Raw genomic sequence first — 19,284 nt, 5'->3', positions numbered from 1 at the left:
TTAACTGGAGTTTGATTTTTTTTTTTAGACAGTTACTACAATATCACTTTTAAAACTCTATATAGTCTGTATAGTTTTTCTTATGACTATTATTATTTTGTATTTTATATTGGTTGTTTGTTTGCGCTATCTTTATGCATACCGTTTTTTCTTCTTGCGGTTTATTCTGTTGCCGCTTTGATCGTTGTATTTCCCCGATATGGGATCAGTAAAGTCAAATATCTAATCGAATCGAATTGAATGTAGTCTAATCTAATCTAGTCTAATATAATCGAGTCCAATCTAATGTAATCTAATCTAATATAGTCTAATCTAATCTAGTCTAATGTAATGCTGTCTACTCTAATATAGTCTAATCTAATCTAATGTTATCTAATCTAGTTTAATATAGTCTAATCTAATCTATTCTAATCAAATGTAATGTAGTCTAATCTAATCTAGTCCAATCTAATCTACTCTAATATAGTCTAATCTAATCTAATCTAATTGAATCGAATCGAATCGAATCGAATCCAATATAGTCTAATGTAATGTAATGTAATGTAATCTAATCTAGTGTAATATAGTCTAAACTAATCTAGTCTAATCTAGTCTAGTCTAATCTAATCTAGTCTAATGTAATGTAATCTAATCTACTCTAATATAGTCTAATCTAATTTTATCTAATCTAGTTTAATGTAGTCTAATCTAATCTATTCTAACCCAATGTAATGTAGTCGAATCTAATGTAGTCTAATCTAATGTAGTTTAATCTAATCTAATGTAATCTAATCTACTCTAATATAATCGAATCGAATCTAGTCTAATATAGTCTAAACTAATCTAGTCCAATCTAATCTAATCTAATGTAATCTAGTCTAATCTAATCTAGTCTAATATAGTCTAATCTAATCTAGTCTAATGTAATGTAATGTAACCTACTCTAATATAGTCTAATCTAATTTTATCTAATCTAGTTTAATGTAGTCTAATCTAATCTATTCTAATCCAATGTAATGTAGTCGAATCTAATGTAGTTTAATCTAATCTAATGTAATCTAATCTACTCTAATATAATCAAATCAAATCGAATCTAGTCTTATATAGTCTAAACTAATCTAGTCCAATCTAATCTAATCTAATGTAATCTAGTCTAATCTAATCTAGTCTAATATAGTCTAATCTAATCTAGTCTAATGTAATGTAATGTAATCTACTCTAATATAGTCTAATCTAATTTTATCTAATCTAGTTTAATGTAGTCTAATCTAATCTATTCTAATCCAATGTAATGTAGTCAAATCTAATGTAGTTTAATCTAATCTAATCTAATCTAATCTAATCTAATCTAATCTAATCTAATCTAATCTAATCTAATCTAATCTAATCATTCCAACAATAAAATCAAAGCTAGTACTGTCTCCACCTGGTTCTGTCTTCTGCTGGTCTGGGGTCTGTCTTTAGGGTCAGTTGTCTGTTCTCTAGACGACTGTTCTCAGACCCAGGTTTTCATGCATGAGTGCGCAGGGGCAAATTGTTAGGGGTTAACCCTAACCCTAACCCTAACCCTAACCCTAACCCTAACTTGTCCTGTCCTCAGTGACATTTTCAGGCCTACACAAGTTGAATTAACTTTGAAAGACAGGAACAGCTGCCATGGGTAAAGAAATGAAATTGACATGGTGGCCAAAGTGTTAATGCTGTAACCTGGCAATTTTACGGAAAACAAGATGGATGCCTATTGGCCCCTCCCATGACCTTTGATTGGATTTAAATCCCACCTCTACTTCACACAAACCAGTTTTAACTTGGATTGCGCAATTTGCCCCTGCTTACTCATGCATGAAAACCCAGGTCTGTAAATTTGGACAAATATCCACCAATCCCCTATCTACAGACGTCCATAAAAGAAAATTCCAAAAATTATCAAATGCGGAACTGGGGGTAATTTTTGAAAATGTATAGATTTTTTTTTTTTTTTTATATATACTCTGTAGTTACTATTGATAGGAAGTCATATATGGACTTTAATTGAATTTGTTGTGTTATCCTCCAGTGACAGTATCACCCACTTCTATTGGGAGATCGATCTCCTGCATCGAGCTCTAACATGGCGGCAGAAGCGAATAACTTCACAAATTCAAGTTATTATTGATTCTTGATAGAACATGCTGGTGAGGTGGTCCTGTTTTTCCTTTAGCTGTTGTAACAAACATGGGGAGCAAATGGAAAGTCACGTCTGCGGAACACTGAAAGAATTAATGGCGACTCAGTTGTGTTTCGGTAGAATAATATCATTATCGCAAATTGTTTAATTGAATGACTTAAATGCTACTGAGAGAGAGGACGCAACTTCCTCTTAGAAAAACTAACAAAGACTGTCTTAATTTTTATTTAGTTTCCATGCACCCAAATCTAATTACATCTAGATATTCCCTAAGTTAATATACCTATGAAAAAGTGTCACAAAGATTGATGCATCTGTGGTTCCACAAACACAAACAGATGACAGAAAAACAATACCCTGCTCCGCTGGTGCGCAGAGAAATAAAAGAACAACTGACTGAGGTCTCTGTAACCAGCTATGAGAATAAATTACTGAAAGCTAGTTATCTGTGTGTGAATATCCATTTTTATCACTCCACTGTAGCACTGGTGGTGTATTTATTTATGTAATAATGTTTTATCTTATTAAGTCTATAAAAAGATTTTTATTCACAAGTCTATTGTGGGATCCCCTGGGCTGCAGATATGAAGTATGAAGGCAGCAGGCGTCACCAAACAAATACTGTTGACGAAGTTTCAGTCCAATTAACATCCAACACTTAAGTTCATTGAATATCAAATTGATTGTTGTCATGTTATGCTGATGACCTACTGCGAATTCCCAACAATTAGCTTCACCTATTTGAAAGAATACACTGGTCTACAATTTTTTAGAAATGATTTGCTTCAGACATTAAATGTGCTAAATGTTACGTATTTTAATAAGATTAATTGGAAAATAAATGACAAAAGTGCCAGTTTGCTGTTTTCAAGGTATATGATTAAGTGTTATTACACATATATATTGGTTTATGTACATTTATATAATAGTTTTATAAATCTTCCACTAAATAGAACCTGTAAAGTGAATGTATTCTAATGTGCAGACAGTGTTTTGAAGTAGATCTTGTAGCTCTGAGACAAATATTCCTTTTGAGTCAAACCCATTCTCTCGTTAATTCTTGAATTTCACATTTTGACCCAAGGCTGTATCTTGGAAAGTTCAGCCAACCAGGATTTTTGACTTGATTTTTCTTTATCAGTGACTCTCATGTGGTAAAATTTCATTACTTTTATTCTGGAAGCATTTTCCTTGTAGACCAGTGGTATATGTCTTACTGTACTATCTGCTTTACAAATAATGCTTTAAAGGGCTCATATTTTTCTAAACCCATTTTTATTAGTCTTTGGTTCATTTATTTGTGTATTTGGACCCTAATAGTTCAAAAGGTTTGAATTTGAACCCTACAGCTGCTGGAAAGCTATCTTTATAGTAATTTTGGCAAAAATCGAGTGGTTTTCTACAAACTGTTTTAATTCCTGCTAAATTTCTTACATCTGTAACTAGTAACCAAGGTCATAACAGTTTTGGATTTTTCATTATAATTTAGTTTTGACTTATTTTCTTTTTAATTTGTTTTTTGAGCAGGTTTGCTAGTTTTGATTAGTTTTCTTTTTTTCTAAATGCTTAGTTTTAGTTTAGTTTTAGTATTAATTTTAGTTTTGTCGTATCTTTTATCTTCTTCACCATCGTATTCAAATAAATCCCAGACAGGACTCTGCTGCTTTCTCCCAACTTTAGTCTCCATGTTTCCAGGTAGAGTGGGGACCAGAAGACGACTATAAACGACAAGTGACGAGAAGTAGGGCTGTGCAATTAATCGAAATTCAATTACGATTTCGATTATTACACGCAACGATTACAAAAATTATGGAATCGAGAAAAAACGATTATTAATTTTGAGTTGTTTAATTCACGCGCACGCAAGCTACCATGAGCTGCTCTGCCCCGCCCCCCTCTAAGCTACAGCTGCCAGCTAGCCGGCAGGTCCATCCCAAGAGGAAAGTTGTACCTAGCGGTCTGGAAAAACGACAGGAGAATCACAGCAGAAGTGCTTGGTAAACAAAAAAGGCAAGTCAAATTCAATTGTATGGAATCACTTTGGGTTTGATGAAGAGCAAAAACCCATTACGTGCAAAAAGTGTTTCGTAGTTGTGTCCGCACCGACTGGTAACACAGCAAACCTTTTTAACCATCTAAAGTTTAACCACCGCGACCTTTATCATAATCTTATGAAAAACTAAAACACATAAATAAAAGCTCCGTCTACAACTTCGTCCGCAATGCAGTCTTCAGTCTCCGAATATCTTTACGCTGCAACTCCCGTATTAACCTAACTGAAACCTCACGGCCCGCCACTGAATTTACTATGCTTCATTCTACATTGAACATACTTGAATTTATAATTTGCACTTTACGTGAGTTTTTTTTTTTTTTTACTGCTCCAGTTCTATGGCAAGTCTAGAGCAGTTTAATTCCAGTGCACTATTTGTTTACAAAAGGAAATATACTTGAATTTACAGTATACTTATTTGCATTCAAAGATATTTTTGTTTCGTAGAAAAGTGAACATACTTTGTTTTAATGGTTAAAAGCTTTATTTATATTTAAAGAGTATATCTTACATTGTTTTGCAAGAAAAAAATAAACAACATTAAGGTTAACAAATAATCGTTTTTAATAATCGTGATTTCAATTATTGCTAAAATAATCGTGATTGGTTTTTTTTCTATAATCGAGCAGCCCTAACGAGAAGTGACGGACTGTGAAGTGCCGTATGGTGCCGCTTGCTAAAATTGCTAGTGCGAAATAAATCGCTTTCATATCAGTCCGACATTGACAAAGACAAAAACGAAGGAAATTTTATCCATAATTTTTATACATTTTAGTTAGTTTTATAAACACACAATACAGTTTCAGTTAGCTATTGTTTTTTCTTTTAATTATAGTTTTTATTTATTTCAGTGAACGAAAATGTTCTTTCAGTTCTAGTTTTTGTCACTTCGTTAGTTTTTGTTAACGATAATAACCTTGCTAGTAACATCACAACATTTGTACATTTAAGGTCAAGACTTCTAACGAACATTTCCCCGAGTGCGACATAATTGTTTGTCAGCAGCAGCGGTTGTAGTCCATACTGAAAATATGTCCAAACTTCGAGCCAATTACCTAAAATGTTCAGTTTTTGTTTCAACGTGACAGAGCACCACGGCCAACAACCTGGAAGGGGCATGAAGTGGCTCATTTGCATTTAAAGGGCCAGCGCTCAGAATGACCTTTCTGGTGTCATTACTCAGAAACAGGGTTGAAAATGGACCTGTGGAGTTGAATTAATGAAGAATTCAGACCCAAGCAGAGCATTTATAGTTTATGTACACCACAGGGAAATGTTTGAAAATGCATAATTCCATTTAAAAAAAAAAAGCAAAATATCACTACTTTAAGAAAATACACATACATTGTTATATAATACTGTGTTTTTTTCTTCCAATCATCAAGTCAAACACTAGTGTACATTACACATTTGCTTATGTACGCACCGTTTTCACACCATTAACCTGTTTTACAACTTGCTGTGTTTCTTGATAATCTACTCATTAACGTATAGTAATAGATATTCTTTTGTTCGCTTCATTTTCACACAAATACGGTATATTGTATCACTTGCAATTAAAAGTGTCTTGCCATCCTTTAACCTATACAAGGTGGGAAAAAAAAAAAAATCAGTAGATGTAAGTTTTAGGCTCACAAAGTGTGTGAAGGTGGCGCACGATTTCAAGATATATATTTACTAATTCCAATATTGTTTGCAATAGAGTTCAAAAGTTCAGCAAGTTGTGTGGATCGTACAGTAAATACACTATGTAAGATGTGTTGCTAATACCAACTTTGCTTTCAATACATTTCCATTTACATCTTCTATGGAGGATTTTACAGTAGAAAATGTAATATTAAGGCTAAAACCTTTTTCATAGACCCCGAGCACCTGAAACATTTATTTTCTAATGTGTCTACTTAGTCTGCTTCTCTCACCTAGCTGCATTTTTCATTATCGCTTTATTGTGGTTGATGTTCCAATAAATGAATAGGCTTTCCTTCTGATGGCTAGACACTACTAAATGTTTGTTTGCTTTTTTTTTTTTAGCTTGGTCACAGTGGCATTTTCAGATTAAAATGTACAAATTCCACCGCCCTTTACTAGCATGCGTGGCTGCACAGAGAAGAAAGACATAAAATAAAACCAAAAAACTAATAAACTACAAAAGCAGTCAGAGAGTGCAGACCTCCGCCAAGGCAGCTAAGTCTCCCATGCTGTGATCTACTAAAAGTAATACCTAATGAAAATCACTTTTTCAGAAATAGCAGTTTTCTCCTGGATCTACCTCCATAGTTGTTGAAAACAAATCCGTTGGCACACTTCAGATTTCACACTGTCATGGCTTTATGATGGTGTTTGTTGCATGTCAATACCATAATTTGTTCCCTTGTTAGGATGAAAATTCCAAAACTCCACTATTTTTTTCCTGTTCCAGATCATGGTAACCAGAATTTTGTGAGGATCCAGATCAATCTTCAATATCTTATAGAACCTGTTGGGAACTTTTTTTTTTTTTTTTTTACCAAGCGCTCTGACCATTCATTGTGGAGTTACACATACATATACGGATGGGAATCGATAAGAATTTAATGATTCCGATTCCATTATTGATTTTGCTTATCGATCCGATTCCTTACCGATTCTCATTGGGTAAGGGAATAAAAGAGTACAAACGGGTGCGTTTGCATTAACTGTCTTATATTTCCATCTCTGCACAGAAAATATACCATATACAGTATGTACAAATAACAATAACAGATGACACCAGGCCTGGTTCAGTGAGGGGGGGTTGGGGGGGGTGCTGTTCAGTGAAAGTGAAACTTAAGACGCTTTACTAATTCCTCTATTTCCGCATCTCCACTACGTGGAACCAGTTTGACTCGTCTCGTCTCGTCTCCTGTTGTGCACCTCATTTCCTTTCCCCTACCTTCAGAAACTTGCATTTGCGGGTGTACGACGTTTGTTTCCCGCACCGGAACCAGAACTGGGCCCGCCGTTCACTCTGCTGCTACATTCACAAGCGTCGCTAAGTAGCGAATCAAATACGTGACATTCCTGTAAATGAATCACATGCTGTGGACAAATGTTTGAGTATACTGGAGGGATTCCACCCTTTTGAAGAAATGGAAGCTCTGACAGTGTTCCAGTGGACCTGGTGTTGTCTTTTCAGACCGTTTCTGCCTCAAAAACATGTTGGCTACGTTCTGACCATAACAATGCAGCATACGTGTGATGTCATCGCGCATGCACAACGAAGGTGGAATCGATAAGCAGAATCATTAAGCATTCCCGATTCCCATCCCTACATACATTTGTTGAAAATATCCCTACCTCCCAATGATAAAGAATCATTTTAAAAATTCCTGGATCCAGACAGTGATCCAGATCATTACCAAAATCTAATCATTTGTTACCCATCCCATTTCGGACATTTCATGAAAATTTCATGAAAATCTGTCCATAACTTTTTCAGTTATGTTGCTAACTAACTAACTAACCAACCAACAAACAAACCCTGGCAAAAGCATAACCTCCTTGGCGGAGATAATAAATAAAAGCACACTGCAGGGTGTTCCCCATTTATAAAATGTGAATGTTTATTAAATGTTGACAAGAACATTAAAACACAGTATCAAGATTCAGCAAAACAATCTCTATAGTACTTCACCAAAAAGAAAAGAAAAAGAAACAGAGTTAGTTCTGCGCTGGGGCTGGAGGAATGTGAGGGCTGGGAGTCGGGAACAGGAGTACGGTGAAAAGCAGTAAAGAGGTAGGGAAAAAGAAGAGAGGGGAGTTTAGGTGCTATGGAGTGAGGGGAAATTGGCAGCAGAGGCTAAGGCAATTAAGGAGGAACACAGTAAGAAAGATAGAAGGTTTGGGGACCTGGGGGATCGATTGGGAGGGTGCTGATGCACTGTAATGAGAGGGATAACTGGGAATGATTAGAGCCTCTGATTTCACTCTTTTATCATCTCTTCCGTTGGAGACTTAGCAAGCTGCAGCAGAGAGAGTGACTATAAAGGCATTCACTCAACAAAAACACGGAGAGGGGGAATGGGGAAATAATACTGGTCTTTACATTGAAATAACAAGGGGGCGCAACATAGCATTAACATATACAGTGAGCACAAGTTTGTGTTGACGTGAGTAGAGATTTGGGAGTGGGTTTTGAGGGCTTCAAGGATACGAGCGCAGGTCAACACAGTACCAGAGGGTGGTGTCCACTCTAATGGGTTCACAATCACAATAAGTAATACTTCTTTATAATTATGTAAATCTCTCTGTTATCAACACAAATAGCAGGGGGAGGCAAGTCGTACAGAAGCATCGCATTACTCCAGAATTCCACAGAGAAGACCTACTTTGGCCCTCCCGTCCTCTTCTCCGGCCTCATGCACACAGGCATGTACAAACTGAAGCATGTGCATAAATGTGTACACGCAGGTTGCTGTAGACACACACATGTGCACACACGTACACGCACTCACACATACGCAGTCGGTCTCACAGGCACGCACACACACAAAGTACGCAAACGTTCTCACACGCAATTAAATTCCTTGTTCTTTCGGTGGCTTCATACATTTTCGACATACCCTCTGACATTCTCATAACCCACACACTGTGCCGTTATAACATTAAACAAGTATTTGTAACACGTGTCTGTGCTTTGATGGGAGATTTTTACTGTGGAGCCACGAGAACACCTTCCAAACACCTTTGACGACAGAATATCAGCTGTTCCGGCGTCAGCGGCGTCGGGCGTAACATTGCTCGGTGCTACGCGTTATAGTCACCGTCACCGTCAACTGGAGCGACACCCTTCGGTAAACATTCAGAACCGTCATCCGGCGCAACAGGAGTTTCCAGACCGATCGCCAAGGCAGCTCCTGTGCCAAAAGGTTCAATATCTCTCCCATATTGTGCCTCTGTAAAAAGATTTCTTCTTGTGCTGCAGATTCGAGCAGATTCGGGCGTGTGCTTGAGGGATAATGACATTCCTTCTTTTCACTTGTATTCGACCTTCAGAGCAGTTCATTCTGTAGTTCACATAGAGAAAATGGGAAAAGTTCTGGGAAATACATCTCACCTCATTTCTGTATTTTTCACCCAGTGGATTCATTGAAGTCCATGTGCTTGAGTTCTCTTTGTGTTTTAGCATAGTAAGAAAACAGCTTTCACATGCTCTAAAAGTCATACACACTGTACAATAAAATCTACAGATATTTTTAAAGCTTTTAGTACATCCAAAGAAACTCAGTAAAACAAAAAAAAACAAAAGAAAAAGTCGATTCACCGGCTTAAAAAAAAAAAAAAAAGGGGGAGAAATAGAGACTGAGAAACCTAAATTACACTATTTCCTCCCACAGGTTGCCTTTGTCTCTTTTTTTTTTTCTTCACAACATTTTTTTTTCTGTCATTCTTCTTTTTTTTTTCTTTAGGCAATTTCGCTTCTGCCATAACACATGGTAGATTTCCTACTCAAAAGAAAAAAGACAGTTGTTGAGAGTGTCAAATCCTATTTTACAGCAACTTTCTGTCCGTTTGTGGAACGAGAGAAACTGTGTCACACAAACAAATCCTGTGATAATCACCTGGAAAAAGGAGAAAACGTGACAAAACACAGGATGAACCAGAGGAGCTGGGGGACGCTAGTTGTTAGCAAAAGTGTGACATCTCTCGCAAGACAATATCCATGAAAATAAGATCAGGTGGATTGGACTTGGACAGTCTTTGTTGTCCCCCTTATTAAAAAGTCTGTTGTCTTTTGCGTTTTCCTTTAACATGTACATCCGTTACGAGCTTTTGCGACCGCATGTAAACTATTTAGATGGAGAGAGTGAATGTATGTCAACCATGCATCATGTTTGGTCTGACTGTGCTAAACACCGTAGTCGATCGACTCGCTCTACTGAACTCATGACAGGAAATTGATAGTGTGAGAGAACTCTGTCTGTCTGTCTCTCTCTGCCGCAGACACGCACACACTCACACACACATACACACACATGCACATGAACACACGCGTGCACGTACTCACAAAGTGCTGGGTTACCATCTGTGAGTGCTGCATCATTTGGCCAGTACTCAGCTGGCAGGCAGATCAGACAAAGTGCCCAATATGCTCCCTAATGGCTAAAAAGTCAGATGAATGAGATCCTCCGGTGTCTCTTTCTTTTTCTCATTTCTCGTTTTCATCTGTTATGCACCTCCTCTTATTCCACTTCCTCTCAACCCCTTTGATTCACTCGCTTCCCCCTTTCTTCGACTAATTTAACTCTTGTCAAATTGTTTCTTCATTCTCTCCGTCTCTTTGTCACCCCCGCACGTCTTTTGCCACTGCCCTGCTGGGTCTCATTCACACAGATCAAGGATATAAATGTGACACGGTGTACTGCTGCGCTGGCCCTTCTCACTACACTTTGTATTTTCTGGTTGGATTTTGCTAAAGTTTCTCCCCTTTATGTTATTGTTATTATTGTATTGTGATCACTTTACTTTGTGTTTGTTTGTTTGTTTGTTAGCAACTTTACGGTAAAACTATTCCAACCATCTTTACCAAATTGTACCCACAGATAGGCCTAGGCCCTGGGACCAACCCATTAAATTTTGGGCCAAGTAGGCCAAAGTTCAAGGTCACAACAAGGTCACAAAATCTACAATTTTCCTATCTCTCATCATTGAGCAATTTTCGAAAATTCATTAAAAAATTCAAAACGACTCCGATTAGCCTCCAATTTGATCCACCCGTAGCTTAGAACAATATCTTGTATCTGGCACAAAATTGTCCACATCCACTGTGGAATTTGGACTCTGTGGACATTTCAATTTAACACTGAAAATCCCATTTACAACACATTTTTCATTATAACTCAACAAATATTGATTGAAATTTAATATAATTTAACATACACATGACTGGTACCAAGCTTCCACTTTTTCTGCTGTATGGAACAACCTGGAAACTGTTTAATTTTAAAAAGAAATAGTCGATCCACACTTGCACACCGTTCGGGATGCTTGGCGGAGGTTTGTGTTCTCTGAACACTTGTTATTATTATTATTATTATTATTATTATTATTATTATTATTATTATTATTATTATTATTGTTATTGTAGAAACCATTACTCCTTTCATATATTATCCAGCAAAGGGCAGTGAGACTGAACCAAAATCTGACGACCTGTCGTGTCAGCGCATATGAAAGGTCAGAGGGAAATCACTGGTGGGCGATTCTGCAGGGGACGGTTGGAACGCCACAGTAAAAAGGGTTCGGTGATCTGTTACGCTGCTTTTGTGAAGTGGGCGAAGAAGAAGAAAAAAGGGCATCGGTGTAACGTTATTTTTTTCAAAGAAAGGGACCTGGGGAGGGATAATGATAGCCAGCATGACAATAGTAGCTGAGTGATGGAGAAAGAGGAGCAAAAAGGAAGAGAGACATCAGGAGGGGGGGGGGAACTGCAGAGTCAGCTCAACTCAAAGAGGTAATGTTTTAGTGAATAAACAATATCAAGACAAGTAACTCCATCTAGCTGTCAGAAGTTGTGGTTTTGTTTGTAATGTTTCAAAAAATTTTTTCCCATCTTCTGTCTTCTTTCTCCGTCTGCGTTCTCATTTACTCTCCGGGTCACGCGTAGGCCGGATCTTCATCTCGGAGAACTTGAGAGAGTACTGCCATCCAGTCCAGGAGGACCACTCTATACCGTCGGCGTACGAGGTGTGTTGACCGCGCAGGTACTGGCCGTTAAGGTTGGAGGTGTGGCAGTTGCGGTACCACCAGGCACCGTGGTAGAAGGAGGCGCAGTTGTTCTCCGAGTGGTCGTTATCCCTGTCTTTGGTGGTGAACTTCATCCCATTGTGCTTCAGCAAAGAGTCACCTAGGATGGGAAAAGATGTGCAACACACTTTGAATATATCAGAACACACACAGGAGGTTCGATACTGTATATACAGACTGGTCCGGAGTCATTTGGACGATGACACAATGCAGTAGTCATGACTCATGCACCTTGTTTTTAATTTAACCTCATATCTTTTATATCAGTGATTCTCAGCTGGTGGGCCGCAAACCTGTCTTTGGTTACAACCCCCTCTGAAGACACCTCTTCAGTCTCTGAAAGTACCCTGGACTAAAGCAGTGTTTTTCAACCTTGGGGTCAGGACCCCACGTGGGGTTGCCTGGAATTCAAATGGGGTTGCCTGAAATTTCTAGTAATTGATAAAAATGTTAAAAAAAAAAAAAAAAAAGTCACCTGAAATTTCTAGTAATTGATCAAAACGTAAAAAAAAAAAAAAGTCGCCTGAAATTTCTAGTAATTGATCAAAACGTAAAAAAAAAAGTCGCCTGAAATTTCTAGTAATTGATAAAAATGTAAAAAAAAAAAAAAAAAAAAAAACTGCCTGAAATTGCTAGTAATTGATAAGAATGTAAAAAAAAGTTGCCTAAAACTTCTAGTGATTGATAAAAATGTAAAAAAAAAAAAAAAAAAGTCGCCTGAAATTTCTAGTAATTGATAAAAAAAAAAGTCGCCTGAAATTTCTAGTAATTAATATAAATGTAAAAAAACAAAACAACTTACTAATAAAAAAAAATATATGATGAGTTGAGAGAGACAATCCCAATACATAAAAGACAAACTCTGAAGCTGAAACTGAAGCACTGTGGTACTGTTTATCATAATCCATTTGTGCACAGAGTACTGATATTATTTGACAGTGGAAGCTCTATTTTCAGAAATATTAGATTTTGAATAGCACGTGTATGTGAAAACTTTTGCTGGTGGACGGACGTGACACTACCCATGATGCTCTGGTCAGTACCAGTACTTTATTAATAATAAACTTATATATTTACTATTGCTAATTCTCCTCTTATTCATAAATGTTAGTATTGTGGATCTAAAACAATAACAGCTGACACAAAAACACAAAATGTGGCAGTGGACGGATGTGACATGGTTGTTCTGGATCCCATCATACTGATGCTCTGCAGCCATGTCACCGTTTACACTAATGATCCCTGTGCAAAAACTAGGATCAGAATTATTTATTGTGTAGTTTATCATCATACTAAAGAGGAAATAACAATATAGAATTGTTATTTCTTTATAAAAATGCTTATTATTAGAAAACTGTTGATTTAAAAAGTGACGTGTGACATTTTTAATGTATGTATTGGCGTAACAGAAGCAGGATGGATCAGCACCATACTCCATGTTGCAACCTGTAAAAATAAAACGTGATATGTAGGATAGAATCTTGTAAGAAAAATTGAGGAATCTAAAAGAATAGAATATTTGTTTTTCAGGTAAATTCAGTTAAAATATATCTTGGCCATTTGTGACATGAAAATATAGCATTAATTGTGATGAAATTGGACATTTTTGACCTGAAAACATAGTTCATATGACCATCAACATGTTGCAACAGAACTGAAATCCTGTAAATTTATTTGCATAACGTGCATTTACCAACACAAAGTTCCTTTGGAGATTCACTTAGATGGATTTCTTATGCACAAAGACAGAAATAAGACCTCTAAGCAAATTTTAGCCGATTTCTATTCTATTCTATTCTATTCTATTCTATTCTATTCTATTCTATTCTATTCTATTCTATATTTGTACTTTTTCCTCTGTGTACCACCACAGAGGATCTGAAATGAAATAATCAAGATGGGATTTAAGTGTCAAGGGGTCTTTTAAGGGGTTTAACAAAATGCAGCATTAACCATTCAGGAATTACATTCATTTTAAACACGGTCCTTCCATTTTCAGAAGCTCTGAACAATTGACTGACAAGCACCTTCACGTCCACATGTGACCTGTTTCCTGGTTGTTCTACGACAAAACGAAACCGATAAAAGATCTGGAGTGGATACTAAATGTTAAATTTACATTTGGCAGCTTTTCACTGGAATTCTCATATAGGTGTCAAAACAAGTGAAGGAGGCATCACTCAACTGACAACCCCCCCCCCCCCAAAATAAATCGATCATAAAGATAGTGAAGACTTTTGAGGTGGCCACATCAACAATTTGGTAAAAAAGAGAGAATCCACTGTGGAACTCAGCAACGTCAAAAGAACAGGAAGTAAAGTGAAGACGACTGAAGTGGATGATCACAGAATTCTTTTGTTGCTGAAGAAAAACCCTTTTGCGAACATCCAGCCAAGTCAAGAACACAGTCGAGGAGGTAGGCGTGTCATTATCGCAGACTACAATCAAAAGACAGCTTCACAGCGGTGGGCCGTCGGGGGCCAGCGAGGCCTTCTGTGCTGGCATAAACATTATCAGAAACACTGACCTACATTTACAACCTCAAATGTAATATTTGGTCCATGAAATCGTATTAATTTATTCCCAATTGACAATTCTCTTCATTTCTACGTGTTTCTCTTGGCTGCACTGCTTCCAGTACGTGGATGTAGATGTAAGATATTTTGTCCAATCAGATTTCAGTCTGTATGTGTTGCCAGGGTTCATCTAATCTGCCCTGGGCCTTCAGAATGAGGAGTGAAGGCCCGTGGAACGTCGTAAGTTCATAATTTGGCAAATCAGAGGCTGTTTTATCCGAGGAAACGGAGGTGTTTTCATGTTGATAAGAAGCTTCTTAAAGTGTTTTATTCATCTTTTATAGAGTCCATTTTAACTTTTTCTTTGATTTGCTGGTTTGGAAACCTTTAAACAAAAACAAGCTGAGGAATGTTATTAAAGTCTGCCAAAAAACAACTGGCAATGGCTTGAATGATTTTATTCAGGGGTCTCAAACTCATTTTCTTTCAGGGGCCACATTCAGCCTGATTTGATCTCCAGTGGGCCGGACCAGTAAAATAATAGCATAATAACCTATAATAATGACAACTCCCAATTTTTGTCTGTTTTAGTGCAAAAAAGCCCCATTAAATTATGAAAGTACTTACTTTTATAACCTATCCAAACCAAAAAAATGTAAATAACCTGAAAAAACTGAACTTTCTTAAGAAAAATAAGTGCAATTTCTGAAGAAAAATAAGTGCAATTTAGCAATATTCTGCCTCAACTTATCATTTCTACATGTGCATTATGGATCAGATCTACAAAGACACTAAACACTGAGTAACAGGCTGAAAACTGTTAAAATTGTGCTTAATTTCGTTTAGACATTTCAGGTTGTTCATATTTGTTCAGGTTATTCACATTTTATTGTTACAGGATAGTTTGTAAACGTTAATATTTTCACAATTTCATGTTATTTTTTGCACTAAAACAAAAACAAAAATTTGAAGTTGTCATTATTTATAGGCATAGTGTAATACAATTTTTTTCACATTGAACTGAGAAGAAAATATGGACTCATTATTTTTTGTAGGTTATTATGCTGTTATTATTGTACTTTAGATCAGGGGTCTCAAACTCTTTTTCTTTCAGGGGCCACATTCAGCCTGATTTGATCTCCAGTGGGCCGGACCAGTAAAATAATAGCATAATAACCTATAAATAATGACAAATGCAAATTTTTGTCTGTGTTTTAGTGCAAAAAAACCCCATTAAATTATGAAAATACTTACATTTATAAACTATTCAAACAAAAAAGATGTGAATAACCTGAAAAACAGAAATTTCTTAAGAAAAATAAGTGCACTTTTAACTTTTAATTTCTATATGTGCATTATGGATCGGATCTACAAAGACACTAAACGCTTAGTAACAGGCAGAAAATTGTGAAAATTGTGCTTGATTTTCTTTAGATATTTCAGGTTGTTCATATTTGTTCACGTTATTCACATTTTATTGTTACAGGATAGTTTGTAATTGTAAATATTTTCATAATTTCATGTTATTTTTTGCACTAAAACAAAGACAAATATTTGAAGTTGTCATTATTTATAGGCATAGTGTAATATTATTTTTTTCACATTAAACCAAGAAGAAAATATGGACTCATTATTTTTTGTAGGTTATTATGCTGTTATTATTTTACTGTAGATCAGGGGTCTCAAAGTCATTTTCTTTCGGGGGCCACATTCAGCCTGATTTAATCTCCAGTGGGCCGGACCAGTAAAATAATAGCATACTAACCTATAAATAATCACAACTGCAAATTTTTGTCTGTGTTTTAGTGCAAAAAACCCCCATTAAATTATGAAAATACTTACATTTATAAACTATTCAAACAAAAAAGATGTGAATAACCTGAAAAACAGAAATTTCTTAAGAAAAATAAGTGCACTTTTAACTTTTAATTTCTATATGTGCATTATGGATCAGATCTACAAAGACACTAAACACTTAGTAACAGGCAGAAAATTATTAAAATTGTGCTCAATTTTCTTTAGACATTTCAGGTTGTTCATATTTGTTCAAGTTATTCACATTTTATTTTTACAGGATAGTTTGTAATTGTAAATATTTTCATAATTTCATGTTATTTTTTGCACTAAAACAAAGACAAATATTTGAAGTTGTCATTATTTATAGGCATAGTGTAATATTATTTTTTTCACATTAAACCAAGAAGAAAATATGGACTCATTATTTTTTGTAGGTTATTATGCTGTTATTATTTTACTGTAGATCAGGGGTCTCAAAGTCATTTTCTTTCGGGGGCCACATTCAGCCTGATTTAATCTCCAGTGGGCCGGACCAGTAAAATAATAGCATACTAACCTATAAATAATCACAACTGCAAATTTTTGTCTGTGTTTTAGTGCAAAAAACCCCCATTAAATTATGAAAATACTTACATTTATAAACTATTCAAACAAAAAAGATGTGAATAACCTGAAAAACAGAAATTTCTTAAGAAAAATAAGTGCACTTTTAACTTTTAATTTCTATATGTGCATTATGGATCAGATCTACAAAGACACTAAACACTTAGTAACAGGCAGAAAATTATTAAAATTGTGCTCAATTTTCTTTAGACATTTCAGGTTGTTCATATTTGTTCAAGTTATTCACATTTTATTTTTACAGGATAGTTTGTAATTGTAAATATTTTCATAATTTCATGTTATTTTTTGCACTAAAACAAAGACAAATATTTGAAGTTGTCATTATTTATAGGCATAGTGTAATATTATTTTTTTCACATTAAACCAAGAAGAAAATATGGACTCATTATTTTTTGTAGGTTATTATGCTGTTATTATTTTACTGTAGATCAGGGGTCTCAAAGTCATTTTCTTTCGGGGGCCACATTCAGCCTGATTTAATCTCCAGTGGGCCGGACCAGTCAAATAATAGCATACTAACCTATAAATAATCACAACTGCAAATTTTTGTCTGTGTTTTAGTGCAAAAAACCCCCATTAAATTATGAAAATACTTACATTTATAAACTATTCAAACAAAAAAGATGTGAATAACCTGAAAAACAGAAATTTCTTAAGAAAAATAAGTGCACTTTTAACTTTTAATTTCTATATGTGCATTATGGATCAGATCTACAAAGACACTAAACACTTAGTAACAGGCAGAAAATTATTAAAATTGTGCTCAATTTTCTTTAGACATTTCAGGTTGTTCATATTTGTTCAAGTTATTCACATTTTATTTTTACAGGATAGTTTGTAATTGTAAATATTTTCATAATTTCATGTTATTTTTTGCACTAAAACAAAGACAAATATTTGAAGTTGTCATTATTTATGGCATAGTGTAATATAATTTTTTTTCACATCAAATCGAGAAGAAAATTTGGAGTCATTATTTTTTGTAGGTTATTAGGCTGTTATTATTTTACTGTAGATCATATTGGTCTGTATGTGGAATCTGAACTAAAATGAGCTCCACAGCCTTGACTGTGGAATTTTTGCACTTTGCAAATTCATCCCACGGGCCGGATTGGAACTTTTGGCCCCTGGGCCGCATGTTTGAGACCCCTGATTTTGATCATCTGTATCAAACCAGAGCGACTCAGAGGGCAAAGGCCATTTTGTCAAACCCTCTCCATCCTCTTCATGCAGAGTTTCAGCTTCTTCCATTTAAGAGAAGGTACACTTTCCCCTGCAGATCCAAATCATACCAATTTCTCAAATCATTTGTCCGACCTGCTGATAAGTTTTTAAATAGCTTGTAGGTGAACAATGCACTCAACAAGTTATGGATGGATTTTCATGAAATTTGCAGGAAATGTTTACACTGGCACAAGGAACAAATGATTACATTTTGGTGGTGTTGGGGGGGGCAGAGGTCTGTGCTCTCCGAGTGTTTTTCTAGTTTATTTACTGCAGGGGTGTCAAACTCATTTTAGTTCAGGGGCCACATTCAGCTAAATTTGATCTGAAGTGGGCCGAACCAGTAAAATAATAACATAATAATATATAAATAATGTCAGCTCCAAACTTTTCTCTATGTTTTAGAGCGAAAAAAGTAAATTTACATTAAGAAAAGGTTTACATCTACAAACTATCCTTTCAAAAGATGTGAATAATATGAAAAAACTGAAAAAAAGAAGTGTAATTTTAACAATATTATGCCTCAGTTTATCATTTACACATGTATATTATAACTTACAGATCACAGTGGACACAAAACATTTAGTAACAGGCAGAATCTTGTTAAAATTGTACTTATTTCTCTTAAGACATTTCAAGTTGTTCACATTTGTTCAGGTTATTCACATTTTTTGTTATAAAATATATATGTATAATGTGTATAAATATGTATGTATATATGTATATGTATGTATAAATGTATAATATGTATATTTTTTGTTTTTGTTAAAATGTAAATACATAAAAAATATTTATATTTACAAAGAGAAGAATTTGGATTTGTTTTGTCATTATTTATGTTATTATGATCATATTTTACTGAATCCTGCCTACTTGAGATTGAATTAGTCAGAATGTGGAACCTGAACTAAAAAGACTGTTGATATCTTAGTGTAATTTTTGCATTTCACAAATTCATTCCAAGGGCTGGACTGGACCGTTTGGCGAGCCAGATTTGGCCCCCGGGCCGCATGTTTGACACCTGTGATTTACTGTATTTATTGTAAAATGTGAGATTGATTGTTTCGGTGATATGTGAAAGATGTAGACTTCTGTTGCAAATCAAATCGCCCTTAAAGATTTTTCAATTCAATTTAAACTGTATAGCATGGAGACTGTTT

The 19,284-nt window shown here is 35.4% G+C and overlaps 1 protein-coding gene across 2 annotated transcripts in view; it reads right to left on the bottom strand.

Moving 5' to 3' along the window:
• Positions 1–11,533: 11,533 nt before the first annotated feature.
• Positions 11,534–19,284, bottom strand: part of fibcd1b (fibrinogen C domain containing 1b) — a 336,567-nt gene continuing 328,816 nt past the window's right edge. For both annotated transcript variants that reach the window (XM_030149502.1, XM_030149503.1), the window contains one exon: positions 11,534–12,063. In XM_030149502.1, coding sequence (XP_030005362.1) covers positions 11,798–12,063 — 266 coding nt within the window. In that variant the 3' untranslated portion in view covers positions 11,534–11,797. The remainder of the gene's footprint in view (positions 12,064–19,284) is intronic.

Source organism: Sphaeramia orbicularis, chromosome 12, assembly GCF_902148855.1.
Source record: "Sphaeramia orbicularis chromosome 12, fSphaOr1.1, whole genome shotgun sequence".
NCBI classification, from domain to species: domain Eukaryota; kingdom Metazoa; phylum Chordata; class Actinopteri; order Kurtiformes; family Apogonidae; genus Sphaeramia; species Sphaeramia orbicularis.
This window is presented reverse-complemented; position numbering and strand designations above follow the sequence as displayed.